We start from the raw sequence: 19,173 nt of genomic DNA on the forward strand, positions 1-19,173 counted from the left end.
AAGGGTGTTGAATTTTTGGATACATAATCAGAGTATTATTGGCATTACAGAAATAATATATTTATCAACCAATAGAACATAGATTTTTTCCTTTACGCAAACCAAAATCTATTCAGGCTCAGCTCAATTAAATAATAAAGAAGGTAGATTTTTATTTTTTTTCTTTCCGGGCTCTCCATAAACAATTGAAAGGTCCAAGCTTAGGCCTCTTTTACTTGCATTATAAGGTTAATGTATTCTTTATATTTTAATGTTTTACTGCAACACCTACTAACAGATGCATAGAAAATCAAAATAGCAAGCAAATAGAGAAACTAGAGATATAATTTCACTAGGTCCAAAGTTCTTCATTATAAAGTGCATATTCCAAATGTCTCAGTTGCCCTAAACCTTTTGATTTATTAGGGCATTGGAGCTACTAATTCAGATACATTACTTTGGAACCAACTTTGAAATTAATTGTACATGATCAACCACTAGTGTAGTCAGGACAAGCCCACCTCAGCTTAGAGGTAACAATGGAAACAAAATAATTTTTCTTCATTAGATTGTTTAATTAAGTCAATTGCTCTAAGTCTAACCATGTTTTTCTTGGCAGACTTATCTATAAATTTGGGGCTCTTTGCAGTTACGTGTATAAGCATGTATTATATTATTTAAATACATTTATATATATGTGTGTATTATGTTGGGTTTAAAGTGTGTTTGGTGCCTTCGAATGTATAAATATTGATAGCTGTGTTAACTTGAAAATTTGTGTATATAAGAGTCCGAATATGCTCCTCAAAAGAGTGCACCTCACACTAACTTTATAGCATGTCCTGGCCATACATCCGGAATATCTCCTACAGGACAGGATGTGACTGTAAGATTGGTGTGAGGCGCCACTGTGAAGAGCAATTCAACATATATAACATGAATCAGTAACAAAGTCGAATGGATCAACAGTTAAACTACTTAGTTCAGATGACTTTTGATATCAGAGTTTAATTATTTTGGCCAAATTCCAGATTTTAAGAAAATCGGACCTAGAATTGTAACTCATGTGACGATTGACCGCCCAGAGGTTGAAAACACTGAATCATTATTGGTATGAGAATCCAATGGTGGAATGAATGAGAGCTGGTAGGTAAAATCCATCAAAGGATGGTAGACCCTGGATAGTGGATACATATCAGCCACTATTTCCAATTTTCTTTTTTTTTTTTGTGTGTGATTTATTTATCAAGGGTAAAGGCCATAAAGGTTTGACTGGCAAAACAGTATCTGGGGACTCTGATCTGACGGGCTTGTTTGTCTTATGGCGAGAATAGAAATGAAATCAACGAATAAATTAAGTAATAAATGAAATTTTAAGCATTTTATTATTGGGAAGTTGGTAAAAGCAATGGGTCCAGCAGTAATCTTCAGTTAGAGGGGGGAGAAGAATCGCATTGCCCTCACGTTTGATGCTCTGATGTTGTAGTTGTTGCTGTTCTTCTTCAACTCTCACTGTTGTTCGTTGTTTCTATTTGCAGAGATAAGACAAGCTTTCTATTTCTGGCGATTTTCTTTTGGCAGATTCATTCGATTGAAGCTTGAGAAGCTCGATCCGAGTCTCTTGGGCTTCTTTTCTCCCACTTTCTGCTCCTGGGTTCGACGAAAAGTTGCATGAGATAATTTATAGATGAAGTCCTCGTTCTGAGATGGAGCCGTCTCAGACTTCTTCGAATGCTGAAAGAGGCGTTCGAATTCAAGCTCCATTGGTAAGTTCTATCTTTTTATATGAGGTCCTTCGACTTTTATTTTTTTCAATCCATGTGCTTTTTGTATACCCAGATCGAATTATCGATGAATTTCCCGTGTTTGATTGAAGCTCTGGAATCTGATGAACGCGTGTTGTCCCTTGTTGGTTTTACTTGATTAGAACTAAATTTCTACTTGATTGAAACTAAGTTTTTTTTTTTTTCGTGGTTTTGAGTTCAATCATGGAGATAAAGTAGCATTGCTGCATTTCGCTGTGGTAGCCTTGTAACTTCGGATTTAGAGAATAGGGTATGTGATCTAGTTCAAGTTCAGAGATGGGTAAGTTGAATATTAGATCTGTTGGTTCCTGAATATTCAAGTCTCTAGCTCTGGAGAAGAAATAAAGCGGCCATCTCATTTAATTGTGGAATGATGGGGCTAGTGTGGGGGTAGATCATTTCAACTTTCGTGTTGCTCAGAGGCCACTACGTTTTTAAATTCTTTATTTTATTAGGTAGGAGATCGGTTTTTAGGTAAAGGTTCGATCTTCGAAAGTGTTTTAATCACAAGGAGAGTGCTAACCAGCTTGGAGAATTGTTATCCTGCTCTTGTGCTTTTGACACAGATCTTCTTTATACGTTTCTAGCCGCTTCTTGTCTTATCCTTTTGTACATTGGGTTTTAGAGTTCCATTCACATGAGTTTGTTTCTTGGTACGAACCTTGGAGCGTTTAGTCAAGTAATTTCATGCATCGAATTTTTACCTTTCTAAAAAAAAAAACAAGAAAGAAAGAAAGAAACATGTATCTTTATTGAGAGAAGCCTCTAGTTGTCATCCCTTGGATTTTTCAGAGGTTCTTGTAACAATTTAGTATTAACAATCAGATTCCAATTTCTGGTTGAGGATGAAAAGCAACTACTCTACTAGTTCTCGTTGTTTACCACTTTTGTCTTGTTTCCCTTCATCTTTGTTCTATCTCTTGTTCTTAGTTTCTTGGAGAATGTAAATACTTTAACTATCTAACATAACATTTTTATTTTTAATTTTTTTATATACTTTTACATTTATACAGTTTGCTATCTTTTCCGTATGGTTTTCACCATCTAGGGTCATCGTCTAATGTTACTCTCAGCCATTTGGGGTCTTGGGAAGGGTGGATTGGATATGTACCTAACCTTTTGCATTTTCTCACATGAAGCGACCACTCTTAGACTCAAACCCGTATTCTCACAGTCGTAACCCAATTACATCAAGATGGCCCCTAGCCTTTTATGATCTAATAAATATGTTGTTTATTTTAAATGATTTAGTTGAAGTTAGCTACTAAATTCACATGATAAGGAAATCAGGTCATTGAATCTGATTAATCCTTCATTTTGCACTGGGTGTAACCTAGTTTGGTCAATCCCCAGTTTATACTATTCGTTGTACAGCTTTCAGCCACAGATGTCACTGTAACCTGTGAAGTTGAGATATTTTTCTTTGTTAATTCTTCTTATAGTTGACTGATCAAAAAAAAAAAAAATCTTCTTATAATTGACATGGAGTTTGGACAAGAAGTTGATGGAATTGCTATTACCTTTTTTGACTAATTTAGAATAACTATTTTATTTTCTGTTGATGCCATAAAAAGGGCTATGCCAAAAAGTAACTAGTTGTTTCATTGATGATAGTGCCTCAACTAGCAAAATGGAAAACAGTTTTGAAGTTCTTGAAGGCAGTTAAAAGGCCCATAAAGCAGTAAAACCTTGACTCCATACAACCACCTGAATTGGGTCCTTCTTGTCACTGGAAACCCAACCTTTCCTATATTTCAAGTAACAGTTAGGCATGCAAAACTTGCACAGAAAACAAAATATAGCTGTACTAACACAATGTTTCATTGAAGGCTGATGCCTCTAACTACAAACTGCTATTGACATTTAGGCTGATGACCATCTGCATAAAATTAATTTTCTGTTACTTGTAATGCTTAGTTCTTATACTTGCATGCTTCTTAAAGTCCACATAAATCTATTTATCTAATGCATTTGATGGGCTTTCTAGAATTTTGGGTAATGCTATACATGAGATTGTATTCATAACTTGTTTCAAATACTACATATCAAGTTTCATAAACTTGAAACGTGAAAGAAATTCTTTATTTCAATCATCTTTAAAGAGTTTTTTCAAAAGCTATTTGCGTTTTTTGTCAATGGTCCCATAATATTGGTGTTAGCAAAAGTGATGCCTTTTGAATTTTGGCTAGAAAAAGTTGATTGTAAACCATACATTTTTCTTCTGGCTAAGCCATGTCTTTAGGAGCATGTTGTTGATTTTGAACAAAAAATTTCCATAAAAATTGACTGCAATTCAGACCTTTATTGCCTTTTCACCTTCTATTGATCAACTCACCATTTGGTGGACATAAAATTTTGTTTCTCCATGGTGATCTTCATGTAGATGTCACATCACACCCTATGGTTGCTTAAAAATGTACATATAACTATTTCAATGTCAATCATGTCCGCATAAGGCTCACCATTTCAACAAACTTTGCTTTGGGAATCTCATAAATTTTAAGGCATCAATAATGGTAGCCCTGCTCTCTATTCCACTTGTAGACGGTATGCAATCCTTTATAAATTGTTGTTGTTGATAATCCGAAAAAAAAAGGTTTCTGCTTCTACTCCTGTTGTTTTTGTTGTTGGTGGTGGTGCTCTTGCTGTTTTTGTGGATTGTTATTATTTCATTTTTTTGATAGATAATTGTTATTATTTCATTACACCTAAATCTTCTATCTGCACCCTAACATGAAATTGTTTAATACAGGTAGGATCTGTATCATGCTACTGCAGGGTAGATGCAGGCTTAAAAACTGTTGTTGGGGCAAGGAAATTTGTTCCAGGATCAAAGCTTTGCATACAACCTGATATCAACCCTCATGCACACAAGAGTAAAAACTCCCGCAGGGAGAGGACCAGGATCCAGCCCCCCCTTATACCTGGCCTTCCTGATGATCTTGCCATTGCTTGCCTTATCCGGGTTCCTAGGTTTGAGCATAGAAAGCTCCGACTAGTCTGCAAGAGATGGTATCGGCTTCTTGCTGGTAATTTCTTTTACTCACTAAGAAAGAATCTGGGAATGGCAGAGGAATGGATCTATGTCATCAAAAGAGATCGTGATGGAAGGATCTCATGGCATGCTTTTGACCCTATCTATCAGCTCTGGCAGCCACTTCCTCCTGTTCCTGTTGAGTATTCTGCAGCCCTTGGGTTTGGTTGTGCTGTTTTAAGTGGTTGCCACCTCTATTTATTTGGGGGCAAAGATCCACTCAGAGGATCCATGAGACGGGTCATCTTCTACAGTGCCAGGACTAATAAATGGCACCGTGCACCAGATATGTTGCGGAAACGCCATTTCTTCGGTTCTTGTGTAATTAATAACTGCCTCTATGTGGCTGGTGGTGAGTGCGAAGGGATCCAAAGGACTCTTAGATCAGCTGAGGTTTACGATCCCAACAAGAACAGATGGAGTTTTATTGCAGACATGAGCACAGCCATGGTGCCCTTCATTGGAGTTGTTTATAATGGAAAGTGGTTCCTGAAAGGGCTTGGGTCGCATCGTCAGGTGATGAGTGAAGCCTATATCCCCGAAACCAACAGCTGGACCCCAATTCATGATGGAATGGTTTCAGGATGGCGTAACCCCAGTATCTCTCTGAACGGGAAGCTCTATGCCTTGGATTGTAAGGATGGGTGCAAACTGAGAGTCTATGATGAAGCCTCGGATTCATGGAACAAGTTTATGGACAGCAAACTCCACCTGGGGAGCTCACAGGCCCTGGAAGCTGCAGCAATCGTTCCCCTCAATGGAAAGCTTTGCATCATTCGTAACAATATGAGTATCAGTATGGTTAATGTTTCTAGCACAGATAAAAATGTGGAGAGTAACCCTCATCTTTGGGAGACTATTGGATCAAAAGGTCACTTTAGGACCCTAGTCACAAACATATTGTCCAGCATTGCAGGTCGAGGTGGTTTAAAGAGTCACATTGTGCACTGTCAAGTACTCCAGGCATAATTGCAGAGGGTTTTTAAAGATTCCAAACTTGTATCTGCCCAACTCAGAAGTACCTGCGGATCCATTTGTCATGATGAGTTTCTGACAAGCAAGGAATGTCTTCATTGGTTGGGTTGGGTTCTCAGTCTCCTCAATGGAGCAGCATGCTGTCTTTGTTCTTCACATGTGCTTTCTGCTGGTTCAATCAACAGTCATCTGAAGGATGACAGTGGGAAAAGACATACTCAGTTTAACATCATGTTAATTGACCAGTTTATGTGCAAGTTCAGAAGGCAAACAGTGAATGCAGCGGCTGGATGTAAAAAGCAGAAGTGGACACACTGGTATGGAGGAATCTTGATTTTATACACCAATTTGCGTGTTCCAAACTGGAAGTTTGGAGTAGTATCGACTTTAAGTTTGTAAACAGGAACTGTTGAAAAAACCAAGCTTAGCAGACTTGGTCGCGGGGTTGTAGAAGCCATTGAGGAGAGAGAGTATTACAGCAAGCAAGGCCTTTGCACCTTGTTTAGTCTTGTCAGGTAGCTTTGCTCTGTGCGTGTGTGTATGTTTTCTGTCGTCAATTATTCCATGAAAAGAGAAAAATATGTAGTCCTAGTCCCTAGAGCTGATTTGTGAATACGTATGGAATCACCACACTGTTGTTGTTTGAAATGTATAGTTCCCTTTCGTTTCCAGTCTTGACAGATGCGGAGGACACAGCCCTGGTTCTTTGGCTTTTCGTGCTTCCGTATTGTTTCTTGAGGTAAGATCTACAATTGTTTTTTTTGTTGATGATGGTGGTGGTGGTGTTTAGACCTGTTCATGGGCCGGGTAGTCTGACGGGCCAGCCCGACCCCAGACGGGCTTGGGCAATGCATAGCTGAAACGTGCTATGCATAGATGCAAAGCTGCCACGTGGTATTGAGTTGGCGGGCAGAATGATAAATTTATCCCATATCGGAGTACGTGGTTTATACAAGCTTACAAGTTACAACACACTGAGGCTGCCATGTGCGCATAACGTGTCCATCGTAAGATGAACTGAAAGATTGGGTTACTGGTCCTATAAATAGGCGAGCACCTTGTAATTTAAGCTCTCTTTCTCTCTCACACGGTTACATCCCACTGTGTATTGGGAACATCTCCCAGTAGGAGAGCTGTGAGGAGCAGATCCGGACTCCTCTCATTCTCCACTCCTAACTCTCCCCACTTCTCAGCACACCTTCTCATTCTTGTTTCTAGTTCAACTGACTTGAGCGTCGAAGGTCCACCTTGGAGCAGCACTCTAGGGCTTTGGATGTCTTTTGCGATTGCGAATCGCCTAAGCCGAGGACTGCACTAGTATTCATTCCTATTCCGAATATTTTCAGTATTTATCCTTGCTGCAGATTTTGGCAACAACAGTTTCTGCTAAATAATAGGCCTGTTGGATCTTGGATGGATCTCAAGTTAACCTAACAAGCAGACTACTAGTGCGATGGCTGTTTGTACCCTCTCCTAGAGTGGGGTTTCATTGGCCTGAAACACTAAGAAGGTATACTTTTCCTTTTGTTTGGACTGTCCACCAGAGTAAAATCAGCCTTGTCCAATCCTGCCTTCTGCAGCAAAAACGGTCCTTGCAGTGCCCGGTAAACAAAGCGTTGACTGCTTGTTTTATTTGGAGTGTGTTAGGGAAACCAAAAAAAAAAAAAAAAAATACTTGCAGCAAGTGCAAGAAGGTGCTTTGTCTAATAAAACATCTCTGGATTTGGATTTCATGTATGCTTCAATCAATTAGGGTGTAAGTGGCTGAAGTCTTTATCTTCTGTTGAAGGTTGCTTTATTTCAGATTCCGCTTCAAAAAAGCTGAAAATGCTTCTGTCCTGGTTACAGAGCTGAAAATTCCAGTTATTATACTCTGTATGAGCATGAATCAACGTATTCTGCCAGCAATATTGAGGTGGCATATCCAAATACTCTATTTGATGTGTGTGTGAAAGACAAAGGGAGGATGCACATTGAAGAAAAGCCTCATTACTCTTCAAAAAGCTGAAAATGCTTAATGTCCTTGGTTAACCAGTACCGGAAGTTCCAGTAATTATACTCTGCTCTGAACATCAAGTAATGCATCATCTTTGCTGGATCTCTGAGACAGCATGTCTGGATAGTATATGTATCTATCTCAACACATTTTCTCTGGAGTTCCACTTCAAAAAAAAAAAAAAAAAATCCTCTGGTGGACAGGGATATGCATGTCCCCAAGGGAGTGTTTGTTTTTTTTTAGCTTTTTTGTGATTTAGTCATTTAGAGGACCATCGCTGGCAATGGCAATGCGTATCATTGCCACGCGTCAACTCTGCTCGGGCCACAGACAACTAGAAGGATTCAATCTTTGCATCCTTATAAAGTAGAAGATGCCAATAAGTGTCGGTCCAAAAATTCCAAATCGTTGGGAATCGAAAGTACAAAAGACACTAGTGAGAAACAGCAATTTTCATATTTAGAGTGTTGGAACGGCTGTCAAGTGGGATAAGGCTGTTTTGACTTAGTCTGAGGTTGGCTACTTTGTGCCAAGACCCCTCATAGATGGGACTAACATTGGATAGTGACCTTTTTTTTTTAACTAAAAATTACCCACTCGAATTTCAAATTTCTAATATCTTGTACACTATTAATCGTTCAGTATGATTCCATTACATATAAGTGGTCATATATAAATGAAAATGTCAAAGATATCTAATCTTGTACATAGCCAATATGGCTTCAATAAGCTAAAAAGTAGAGAATCTACCAAGTAGTTTAACTTTAACCTGCCTTGAAATATTACATTTCTTCTTCCTCTTGAGCAAGGACCTTCTCTAATGCTGTTTGTAACAGCTTGAAAGCAAATTCGGTGTTGTTTATAGGATACTTCCAAATATCTGATCTTGTTATTTTTTTTTCTAAAATACAAATTGTTGTACCCCGGTTGTATCCTTGTTCCTGGATCTCCGCCAAGAAAACCAATAGGGCCTTTTTCAATATTATGCCAAGAGGGGCTCCAACAGAGGTTTTGAATCGGGTGTATGAAGGTTCATGGTGTATGTGACTACCAGTCCAAGAAGCGCGCAAGATGCAGGGACCAAGCCCAATCCATACCTTGTAACAGAAAAGCAGCCCATGATTGAATGGCAACCCTTCAGAATTGAGGCAGTATCTGCATAAAAAGGGTAGGATGGTAAGTAGAAATTTCAAGCCACATATCTGTCAATCCTTTTGTTGAAACATCACGGTGGAATGAAGAATGTAACCGACCCCATATTGTTGTGACAAGGCTTTGTTGGCATTGTTGAACTGAGCTTCAATCACAGTAAAAGGGTACTTAAAACCGCTATTGGCTGGTAGAGTGGTAGATATACTGTTGTTTACATCATTACTTGCTGTATGAAAAAACAAACCCAAATTCTGTGCTTTACACTCCCAGCTTCTTATTCCTATCCTCTTTCAGATGATAGGCTACAATCTATTTGGGGGATGGAAGTGAAAATGCAGAGTGGAGGTAGATCCAAAATGGATTTAGCCCCTGAGGCAAAAAATCTGCTGCCTTTGGATCGTACTCCATTAATTTTTGAAGAGTAAAAACATTGATATTTCATATTTGGGAATGGGTGGCTCTCAAATCCTATCCAACCCTCTATTAACTCTTTTTTTTTTTTTTTTTTGTGTTAGGAATTATATATGGTCCAACGTGCAAATTATGAAGACAAAGTCTAAATCCTCTGTGATGTGATGCAATGCTAGAATGAGTGTAATCATCATGTACCCAAAGTTGTTAAATTTAGGTTCTCAGGATCATGGAAAAATTCATGCACAAACTTTTGGATTCTTCATCATCATCATCAGACAACTATTTTCTTTTCTTCTTTTCTAAACCTGTCAACATGATGTATTTTTATGACTGTTATAACACATTTAGAGTATAATACCAATTTTTTTTTTAATCTTAGTATGGTATGCACACATCTTATTAATTATATGTAAGTATATAATATATGTACTATATACGTATTTACTAACATTGGGGGATCATGTGAAGAGTCATATGGAGGAAGATGATATGATCCCAACAGGTTCCTTTTGACATCATTTGGAAAAGTGCTAGAAAACCCTTCTGAGGCTAGGATCTATGTGCAAATGATGGACTGAATGTTGCCACTTACAGTCTCACTATAACGTTCTTATTTTCTTTTTCTTTCTTTCTTTCCACATGTCCCACATGACTTTATCAATAATAGAGGTCAAATCTCCTCTCCACGAGAACTCTACCCACGCCTACCCACAATACACTATCCCCATGAATTAGAAACATCTCTCCCTGCATAATATTATGCAGATGATGAGGTATTCTCTATGTGTGGCTGTGATAAACATGGGCAGAATTCTGTAGGGAGGAGATCCGGACTCAAATTGTGTTGCCTCTAGTACCAAGACTTTGACTTTTGTATTGACAAAAATATATTTTAGATGTCCTTTGGGGCCACCAACTCCTGCAACATCTACCCAAATACTGATGCTTAAGATTTACTTGAGCTGTACTCAACCCAAAAGGCATTAGTCCAACTATTTGGGGCCAAAAATTGATGTTAAGATATAAAAACCAAGAGACTAATGTAGTGTAAAAGTTTCTGTTCGGAATCTGCAAGAATCTGGGTGAATGAAATCACTCGGTTTACTCAAGATTTGCTTGATTGGTGTAGATTTGTTTGAGCATGCTGACAATAGACATTTCTATTTCTTTTTAGAAAAATGGAAAGTAGTTACATTTTAATCCAAATACTTTTACATGGACTCTATTTTTTATCTATTCTAAACCCAATAGTAAGAAAAAATTGGCAGAACCACATTGAGCACTGCCATGATTCATCTAAATGAAAGTATGTAAATTTTTTGAAGGACAATTTTATTAAACTATCCCTATTGTTTAGCTAATTATCAAGTTATACCCTTATTGTTTATAAATTGTGTTGGAACACCCTTATTGTTTTTGACAATTGTCACTACCATTAAATCATAACGATTTTATTGAAATTTTATTTATGCCCTTTTGTTAAGTTGGACCAAATTTGCTCGAAAAGAAAATTAATGTATTAACCCTCAATGGTTAACGATTAGGCGAATGGGCAATCCTATTAGCTTCATTCATGAATGCTAAACCCTTCGTTGTTCGTTCCAAGCACTCCATTACCGCTGCAACTTTCAGCCAGTGACTGTGAACTTTTGTTTCTAGGTAAGAATAAAACGATGTTTAACAATGACATACGATTTTTATGGTTTTTAAACCTCAAACCTGTAGAAGAAAAGTCGTTGTTTTTAAACCCTAATCCTTTTATCTTACATGGTTGTCTTACTATCAACATTTTGTGTTGAGTTCAGATTTTTAGACATTTTACTGTGAAAGTTATGCTTCTGGGGACCATTTACAGAGATTTGAGGTCCAAAGTCAATATTGGTCAAGGATTTACAGAGATTGGAGGTTCAATAGTGCCTTGAATGGTTATGTGTCATGTTAGGGACCCATGTGGGTGTGTTATGTGTCGTGTTAGGGACCCATGTGGGCATGCGAGCGGGCGAGGCAAGCGGGCTGTAGGAGTGGATATGCAAGATGGCAAGGCGGGTGGGCGAGGGGCTGGGTGTGCAAGCAGGCGAGGCCGAAGGGCTAGGGGCTAGCCGTGTGAGTATGCGAACGGGTAGAGGGCTGGGCGTGTGAAGGGAGAATTTTAGGAATCTCTTCAAACAAATGGCATAAAAAATCTGTATTTTTTCACAATTGTTGTAAAATGCTCCATTCACAATGAAATGCTGTGTTTACATCCTGCGGTTGGAATCAGTGCAAAATGTCATTGGTATAAAAATACACCAATAACGTTTTACACTGAACCGTGAAAGTGACCATTGCTTTTTTGAAAAATGCAATGGTGGAAGAGTACAATTTTACATCAATAAAATCGATGTAATTTTTACATCGATTATTGATGTAAAACTTTATGCTTGATGAGGTTTTACATTAATTAATGACGTAAAACTCCGCTCCATCCAACGCACACAAAACTGAACTAGAGTGGAGTTTTATGTTGATCATAATTACGTACTCCTTCCAAGCGCCTACATTGCTTCCAAATGCAGCCTAAGCTTCCACCACTGCATCACTCTTTCATCTGTTGATGGTTTTATCTACTCACAGTCGGTTGACAGAGCTCGCCTTCCACCAGATCAGTTGTACTTGAAGCTATGCCGGTTATTACCAATGACACCAGAACCGTCTCGTGGCTGTAATATAACACTGGTGATGATTGTGACTCCAAACAAACAGAAGACGATACCTTGCTCCACTTATAGAGAATGATCATATTGGCTGTAATATAACACTGGTGATGATTGTGACTCCAAACACACTGAAGACGATACCTTGCTCCACTTATAGAGAATGATCATATTACCCAAACAAACCGAAGACAATGCCTTCGTCATTGTCGTGTTGACATCTGTGGGATGCAGGTGGCTCAAAGAGGATGGTCGTGACCAAAGCGAAATGGGTCAAACCGAAAAGGTGCATTTTAGACTAGTGAAGGGTAATCCAGGAATTTTTTAACAATATACCCATCATATGATGTCACATGTCAACGGCCCATGACGGGGAAGTTCGTGACAATTGTCAGAAACAATAAGGATGCCCCAAAGACAATTTATAAACAGTAAGGGTACATCTTGACAATTAGCTAAAGAGTAGGGATAGTTTAAGAAATTTGCCCTTTTTTTTTTGAAATATATTTGTTGAGAAAAGAGAGACTTGACAGATTACTCACCTTGATTGGATTCAAGAATGTACAAAGCAAGCCCGCATGAGATTTTGTCCAAGAAGCTCAATGACCCATAAACAAATGCACAACCATTTAAATCTTCTCCAACTAAAACACTTTGCATGCTCACTCCTGTCACCTGTATAATCCAATAAAAGTTAGTAGAAGATTTAAAGATGAAAGGTCAAATATTGCAGAAAAATCATGAAATTCAAGAGAAAACAAGTACTATTTTGATTATGTGGTTTTTTATGTCCAGAAAACATGTTAACCTTAGTAGTACTAAAATAACTTGGCTATCTCAAGATCACTAACTGGCTCCTTTTCCATTTTACCAATGGCTTGTTCCAGATTTGCTCCTTTAAATTATAGTCTAGTTGGATACAACTAGTCACTTGATTATGGTAATGCATATGATATGGCTGCTGTAATCTGGGGTCTGGAGTCACAATGTGACTGGTTTCCACCTTCAAGATCACCCAAACTAAAACCTGGTACATATGATGATTCTAACCATTATCTATTTGTAGATTGTTTCTGGTTGTTGACCATTTCTTTTCCTATTTTTATTGCACGAAAAATGCAGTACATTGATGGCCAGAATAATAAGTAACCTAACCATTCCATTACAAATGCACCAGTTCCCATATGTTGTTCTTTGCCATTTGGATCTACAAATTGATTTCTGGATGTGATCCCCTGGTAATAAGTGAAATGAAAGTCATCATTTAAGATAGCTGTGCTAAGCAATCAAAATAAACAAGAAGAGAATAAGTGCATTTTTGGTATTCTTTGCAAGTGATGTCAGATCCAGAATATAGTGGTCTGATCTGTATCTATTGACATTACATAGCACAAGGATAACACTAGAGAGCCTTTTGGGCTCAGATGTAATTTTATTGTTTCTCCTTTTTCTTTTCTTGGGGGCTCAAGTTGTAATTGGAAGATAAGAAAATTTGTCTTCCTTTTTGTAATTATTCTTATGTTGAATTAATGAAATTATCATTTAGAAAAAAAATAACACTAGAGAGCCTTGGAATTACCAACATACCGTCATTAATGCATTGGCAACACCAATAGCCACTGATAAAAGGTACATAAGATTTTGCATGATACTGGGAAGAAAAAGGATCCCCGCACCAGAAAATATCCAAAGAACACCTCCAGCAGTAAAGAAGGCCTTGAGACGTTGGCCAGTCCAAGTAATCTCCTGCAATGTGGACATATAATGGTTTAGTATCAAAAAAGAAAACGATGAACTAAAAAGGTATGCATTCTGCTACCAATGAATTCTAAAAATGCATTCAATTAGACCATTGATAATTGAGTTAGAACCTGTAAAATGACAGATACCACAATGCCGCATATGTAGATGATAGCAGGTACCTGTCCACATTAGTTAGAAATCAAAATCATCCCACCAATGTGTCCAAATGAAACAGATATGAAATGAATGTGATGAGATCTCATAAGGTTTTTGCATTTACCAATGCCTTAGATGATTGAGCCATTTGCAGATCATTAATGACGTAAAATGCAAGGAATGCCTGATCAAAGAAACAGTTTTAATGTGAAAACAACAAGGCTGCAAAAACAATTCTTGCAAATATTATCCATAAAGAATCTTGAAGACCTCTTTTAATAATTATTATAGTAATTTGAGAGAAACACCATTAAGAACTGAAAGAAAATTTCACCATGGCCATATTAGAAGATTCATTTCAAACAAAGGAAAGAAAAAAACAGTTGTGACCTGTGAAACATTCGTTACTAGTCGAGTGAGTACATAAACAATAGCAACTTGATAGTATAATACTTTCTTGAACCAATGTGCCCATGATATTCTATGGTTACTTGTTCCGTGTATTCCTTGCTTCAATCTTCACATGAAATGAAAGGTAATTGTTTGGTCAAATATTATTAGAATGTGAAACTATTTGAAGAAATGACATGGCTTAAATAGCTTATGTAGGAGAATTTAAAAACATAAAAAATAATAATAGCCAACACACCTTGGCTCTTTGGTTCCAATAAGGAATATGCTCACGAAACAGCATCCAATGAAAATTGACAAATATGCAATCCAGCGGTACTGTTCATTTAAAGGGAATTTAAAAGTCAAACCAAAGAGAAGATGCATGAGAATTATCAATAAATTTTCATGAGCCCTGTTAAATTCCTATCCTTGCTGGAGGTGTTCATTATAAAGTGAATAATCTTATTTAATCAAGATACCTGATTTTCAATATCAATAGGTGTTCTTGGTTTGCTAACATTAAACACTGTCAGAGCAACTGCATATAGGCTGAGGTTGGCCACCTTAAACAATTAGAACAAATAATAAAAGATCATAACCTTCACAATAATGTGAACAGATATAACAGTGACTGAGACAAAATGTCAAGAAAGACACTAACCATTGTAAAGGCATTACGACAACTAGCTAGCACAACTCTGGTTGTTGGATTCAGTGTGATGCAATTCACCATAGACCTTCAACATAGGCCCATTTTCCATAAGTTTTTCTTGGGAAAAAGAAGATGATTAAAGGAAATAAAAGATAATGAAATCACATAAACTTGAAAATTCAAGCCAGGAAAGGTTGTTACATGTGTGAAACTTGGGTAGCCGCCCAACCCACATTGAAAATTGCAGCAAAAGTACTATAACTAATTGTCAGAATTGCAGATGAATTTGTCCTAAAGATTTTACATGGAAGGCAAATGCCAAAAACAGAAGAGAAAGAAACTGCAACCAGAACTGATCCAGCACCATGCCATATTTTGAAATGTCCAAACCTGTCGATCTAGTATGCAAAACAAAGGGAGACATTTATTTTCAGCATATACTTTTAATACAAACATAGCAATTCTAATGCACCAAATATTTATTTTAAGTAGCTATTGAAAGTGAAATTTACAATAAGATACATCCATCTTTTCTTTATGAAAAAGAATGGGCTTGACTGTAAGCCCGTGAAATCCAATTACTAAGGTCCATTTAAAACTCAATTAAGTGGGTTGGGACCATGTCTGTGAAAGAAAGCTAATGGGCCACCTAAAATGTCTATTTAGGCCACTAAAGTAGTGTCCACACTTGGATCTCCCTCTCTTTAAGTGGGAATCCAGGTATCATTTACTTATAGAGGGGTGCTTACATAACCACTGCAATCCCTATTTAATCTCCTTAAAGTGAGTCATGAAAGGATAATAAACCTTTTGAAATAAAACTAGATTTCAGATAGAAATAAAAAGATTAAAAAAAAAAAACATAGACAGAATAGATGCAGTGGAAAATACCAGCTCTCCAGCAAATATTGTTGTAAATCCATCAGCAATTTGACCAGAAAGCATAACGGTAGCTGCATTTCTGCACATGAAAGTGACCAACAGAAGGATTATAAGGAGTTTCCAGTAAGGACTATAAATAGTGCTAAGAATTCCATATAATAGTTCAAAGGATGTCTGTTAGGAGACCTCTGGAAGTGTTTATCAAGGACAACTGAAAAACTGAAGTGTTAATTGAAAGGGTAAAATCAAGGAGAGTAATTAGGTACTTCTTCTGAAGATGGCTCTTGAGGATTTATAGGGTTTCAATAAGTATGGCATTCAGTTGCCAGGAATAAGTATTGGAGTCAATTGAGATGATGGGTTTCTGGAGCCAACCATGCCAACCTAAAAGTATCAATAGATATCTATTAGCATTATCCTTCTTACTGATCTCTAAACACTAGGTCAGAGAAAGTACAAAGCTCAGATTGGCCTCAGTCTTGTATCTCCAATCTCAAATTCCCTTGTTTATACCCAATTTCTGGTACAGAGATGAAAAATGAAAAACTATTGCTTCTTTTTTGAAAGGTAATTAAGAGCTTCTTGCAATTCTATTTCTCCTTAAGCAACATTTTCGTGTTCACTGAGGTTCCTGACTTAACTTGGTCCCTTTTCCAAGCATTCTTCTTTGTTACAGGTGATTGTCTTGAAGGCAGTGCATGAAAAGATTTATGCCTTCATCTTTCTTCTATAGAGGCATACATCTTCAAAGTTCAGCCAGCATGCTTGTATACTATGCTTGGATCATTTCATCATTCATTGTGTGTTTAGCTCTTTTGGAGGTCCTTGAATTAATTCACAGTTCTATGCTTACACAGAGATTGTGTTATTTCTTGTTAAGCAAAAAAAGGCAAAACTCTCTAAGAATACTTGCTTGTTATCATCCTCTGGGACATTCAAGAGGAGAGGAATCCGAAGATATTTCACTATATACCTTCTGTTGCCCTTAAAATTATCTTCTTGTTTATGCCCCTTGGTGTATATTGTGGAATTTTCAACTGTGATGGTTGATAAGATTTCTAGATATTATCCTGGTACTGCTAGGTCCTGCCTCTCCTTTTTTATGGGTCATTCTTGGTCCCCTAAAAAACCAAAAAGTTCTAGACTCAATTTTGATGGTTCATCTTCAGTATCTGAAAAAGGAGGCCAGTTTTTAAAATTCAAATTGTACTTATAATATTCCCTCCCATTGCTATTATCATCCGATTTGTTATTTTATATTGCCCTTTGAACTTTGAAAAATCTAACAATAACATGCATTTTTTTAATCAATGAGCCCTACATCATCCTTCTGTTGAGGAATTTTAGCTAAATCTGACATCTTATTCTTTTAAGGGGCTTCTAACTTCTCATGCACCTCCAACACTAAAAGAAGGAAAACTCAGTAATATGTGTTATAGGGCCCTTAGTGGCATGATAGAGTGAATCTCATGGATTTATTAGAAAACTGATTTGGGCACATGCTAATTTTCATAAATTGGACACAGCAATACATTAGGGGTGCTTTTTTCTTTCAAAATTGAGTTTTTTTACTAATAATTAGTTGTCTTCCAAAAGAATGGAATCTGCCCAAATAAGTCCCCTTTATTTTATTGGCTTTCTTTTTGTAAAGTTCCCTTTTTTAATCTGTTTTGCCCTGCCTACATGAGCAACTTTTGACATAATAACATATTTATCCAAATTGAAAACGGATATAAACCACTTCGAGTGTCTTTGCACAAACCAGGCCCAGTAAGATCTTCAAAATTTACGTAAAGAATATACTTAATTGATCAATCCATAGAAGTTGCACAGATCCTATAGGTGATTCGGATTTCAGACATCAGACAAGCACAAGTGTTATTAAGAAAACACACAAGAAAACAACATACCTTGGGGTCAGGCCAATATCTGTCAAGAACACTAAGAGATACGTAAACCAACAGGCAGATGTGATGTCATTAAGCATGTGGCCAACACCATAGTAAAACACAGATGCTCTCCCAAGGGGGGGCTTACTCCATGATTCCTCATCACCCATACCAAAAACCATATCGATAGGATGGTTTATACTATAACTAATTATCCCTCGTCGTGGAAACTCCTGCATAGAAACAGATTGCAGTTTAAGGAAAGGTAGAACATATTCTCCATGAATCCCAAAAAACAAGCAGATAACATAATATGGAGAAGAGAAACATTGCCACACATACAGAGAAGTTTAGAAAGCCAGTTTTCACAAAGTAAAATCATAATTTATGGATTCCAACTGAACCTGACAGAAAATTTCAGGTAATACAAACGGAAACATGAATCAATCATATCATCTTCACATGTAACTTGGGCAACTCCAGTTCAACCAATAACCCATAAAACAGAACACTTCATCGAAATTAGTCTACGCTCATGCCAACCCATATACCGAAATTGCCAAACCTGATCCACTAACAAGAAACTGTACTATGCAGAAAGAAAAAAGTAAAAAAAAAAAAAGGAGAAATAGAAACAAAATGAACTAAAAGCGGAAGGAACACAAGGTGCTATATTCATTTTCAACAAACTAAGACCTTCTAATGAGCAGCGATAATTCCAGAGAAAAATAAAACTAAAATTCATTTGTTGAACACAGGTAGAAGGATACCCGCTAGGTTGCTCCCATTCTTTCTCCCTTGCTTGCAGTCTGGAGACTGAAAGATGCTCAGTGCAGGTTGTCTTTTGTACTTTTCAGAAATCAGAGCCTTCTTGGGACCTGAATGGTTACACGTTCATCAGTGAGTCATCAATAGCCGAGATAGGTGGCACCATTGGCAGTTAAGGTTGTTCGTTACGATTATCCATGCACCATCCAATCAAATGCATGCTCACCTCTATCGCTGTGCAAATTTGGGCCGTTCATCAGAGAGGAGTTACAAAAAGCTGATCGCTGACTTGCTCTGGTCTCCACCTAATGTGAACGACAGTACAGATCGATTTGCCGATAGTGGGTCCCACAACTTACACTGATTCGAGTCTTTGACGGAAGATATTCTTATGGAATGTATAGTTGAGAACCATGGAAGAGGTATATATTAGAATTTCCCTTGAAAGGTAAAGTGCCTTTTCCTTTTTCGGGTCCCGCAAGTCAATAGCAGAGCGGTCAAGTTCAGCTAATCCGTTCAGCTTTTGGAGCCTCCACCCACCCAATGACCCAAACAATGAGCCTCAGAGACGACGATAAAAAAATTGGTCGGGCCCCACAGCCCCAATAACCCATGGGCCAGGACGAGCCTGACAAGTGACAA

At 37.5% G+C, this 19,173-nt stretch overlaps 2 protein-coding genes across 14 annotated transcripts; one reads left to right on the forward strand and one right to left on the reverse strand.

The window, feature by feature from the left end:
• Positions 1-1,193: 1,193 nt before the first annotated feature.
• On the forward strand, positions 1,194-6,441 carry LOC148844586 (F-box/kelch-repeat protein At1g55270-like). Its single transcript, XM_088955085.1, has 2 exons — positions 1,194-1,745; positions 4,537-6,441. Exons 1-2 carry the CDS (start codon positions 1,686-1,688, stop codon positions 5,785-5,787), a joined length of 1,311 nt encoding a protein of 436 aa, XP_088811211.1. The 5' UTR covers positions 1,194-1,685; the 3' UTR covers positions 5,788-6,441.
• A 1,950-nt stretch (positions 6,442-8,391) lies between these two features.
• On the reverse strand, positions 8,392-18,772 carry LOC148844587 (uncharacterized). 13 transcript variants are annotated; one of them, XR_016102277.1, is made up of 14 exons: positions 18,534-18,656; positions 17,785-17,996; positions 15,884-15,953; positions 15,194-15,390; positions 15,002-15,077; positions 14,820-14,903; positions 14,597-14,676; positions 14,338-14,464; positions 14,072-14,131; positions 13,920-13,970; positions 13,636-13,794; positions 12,591-12,723; positions 11,877-12,054; positions 8,392-8,944 (listed from the first exon to the last, which is right to left on the reverse strand). XR_016102277.1 is itself a non-coding variant. In XM_088955077.1 (14 exons), exons 3-14 carry the CDS (start codon positions 17,943-17,945, stop codon positions 11,955-11,957), a joined length of 1,383 nt encoding a protein of 460 aa, XP_088811203.1. In that variant the 5' UTR covers positions 17,946-17,996; positions 18,534-18,641; positions 18,758-18,772; the 3' UTR covers positions 11,516-11,954. The 13 variants fall into 13 exon arrangements, 10 of the variants coding, with proteins under 10 accessions (XP_088811204.1, XP_088811201.1, XP_088811203.1 ...); XR_016102275.1 differs by lacking the exon at positions 18,534-18,656 and adding an exon at positions 18,168-18,409 and having other exon boundaries at positions 8,805-8,944; positions 11,877-12,139; XR_016102276.1 differs by lacking the exons at positions 8,392-8,944; positions 18,534-18,656 and adding exons at positions 13,204-13,283; positions 18,168-18,409 and having other exon boundaries at positions 11,516-12,269.
• Positions 18,773-19,173: the final 401 nt, after the last annotated feature.

The sequence above is a fragment of the Nelumbo lutea genome, chromosome 7 (assembly GCF_056320005.1).
Source record: "Nelumbo lutea isolate HS-2025 chromosome 7, American lotus-T2T, whole genome shotgun sequence".
Classification (NCBI taxonomy): Eukaryota; Viridiplantae; Streptophyta; class Magnoliopsida; order Proteales; family Nelumbonaceae; genus Nelumbo; species Nelumbo lutea.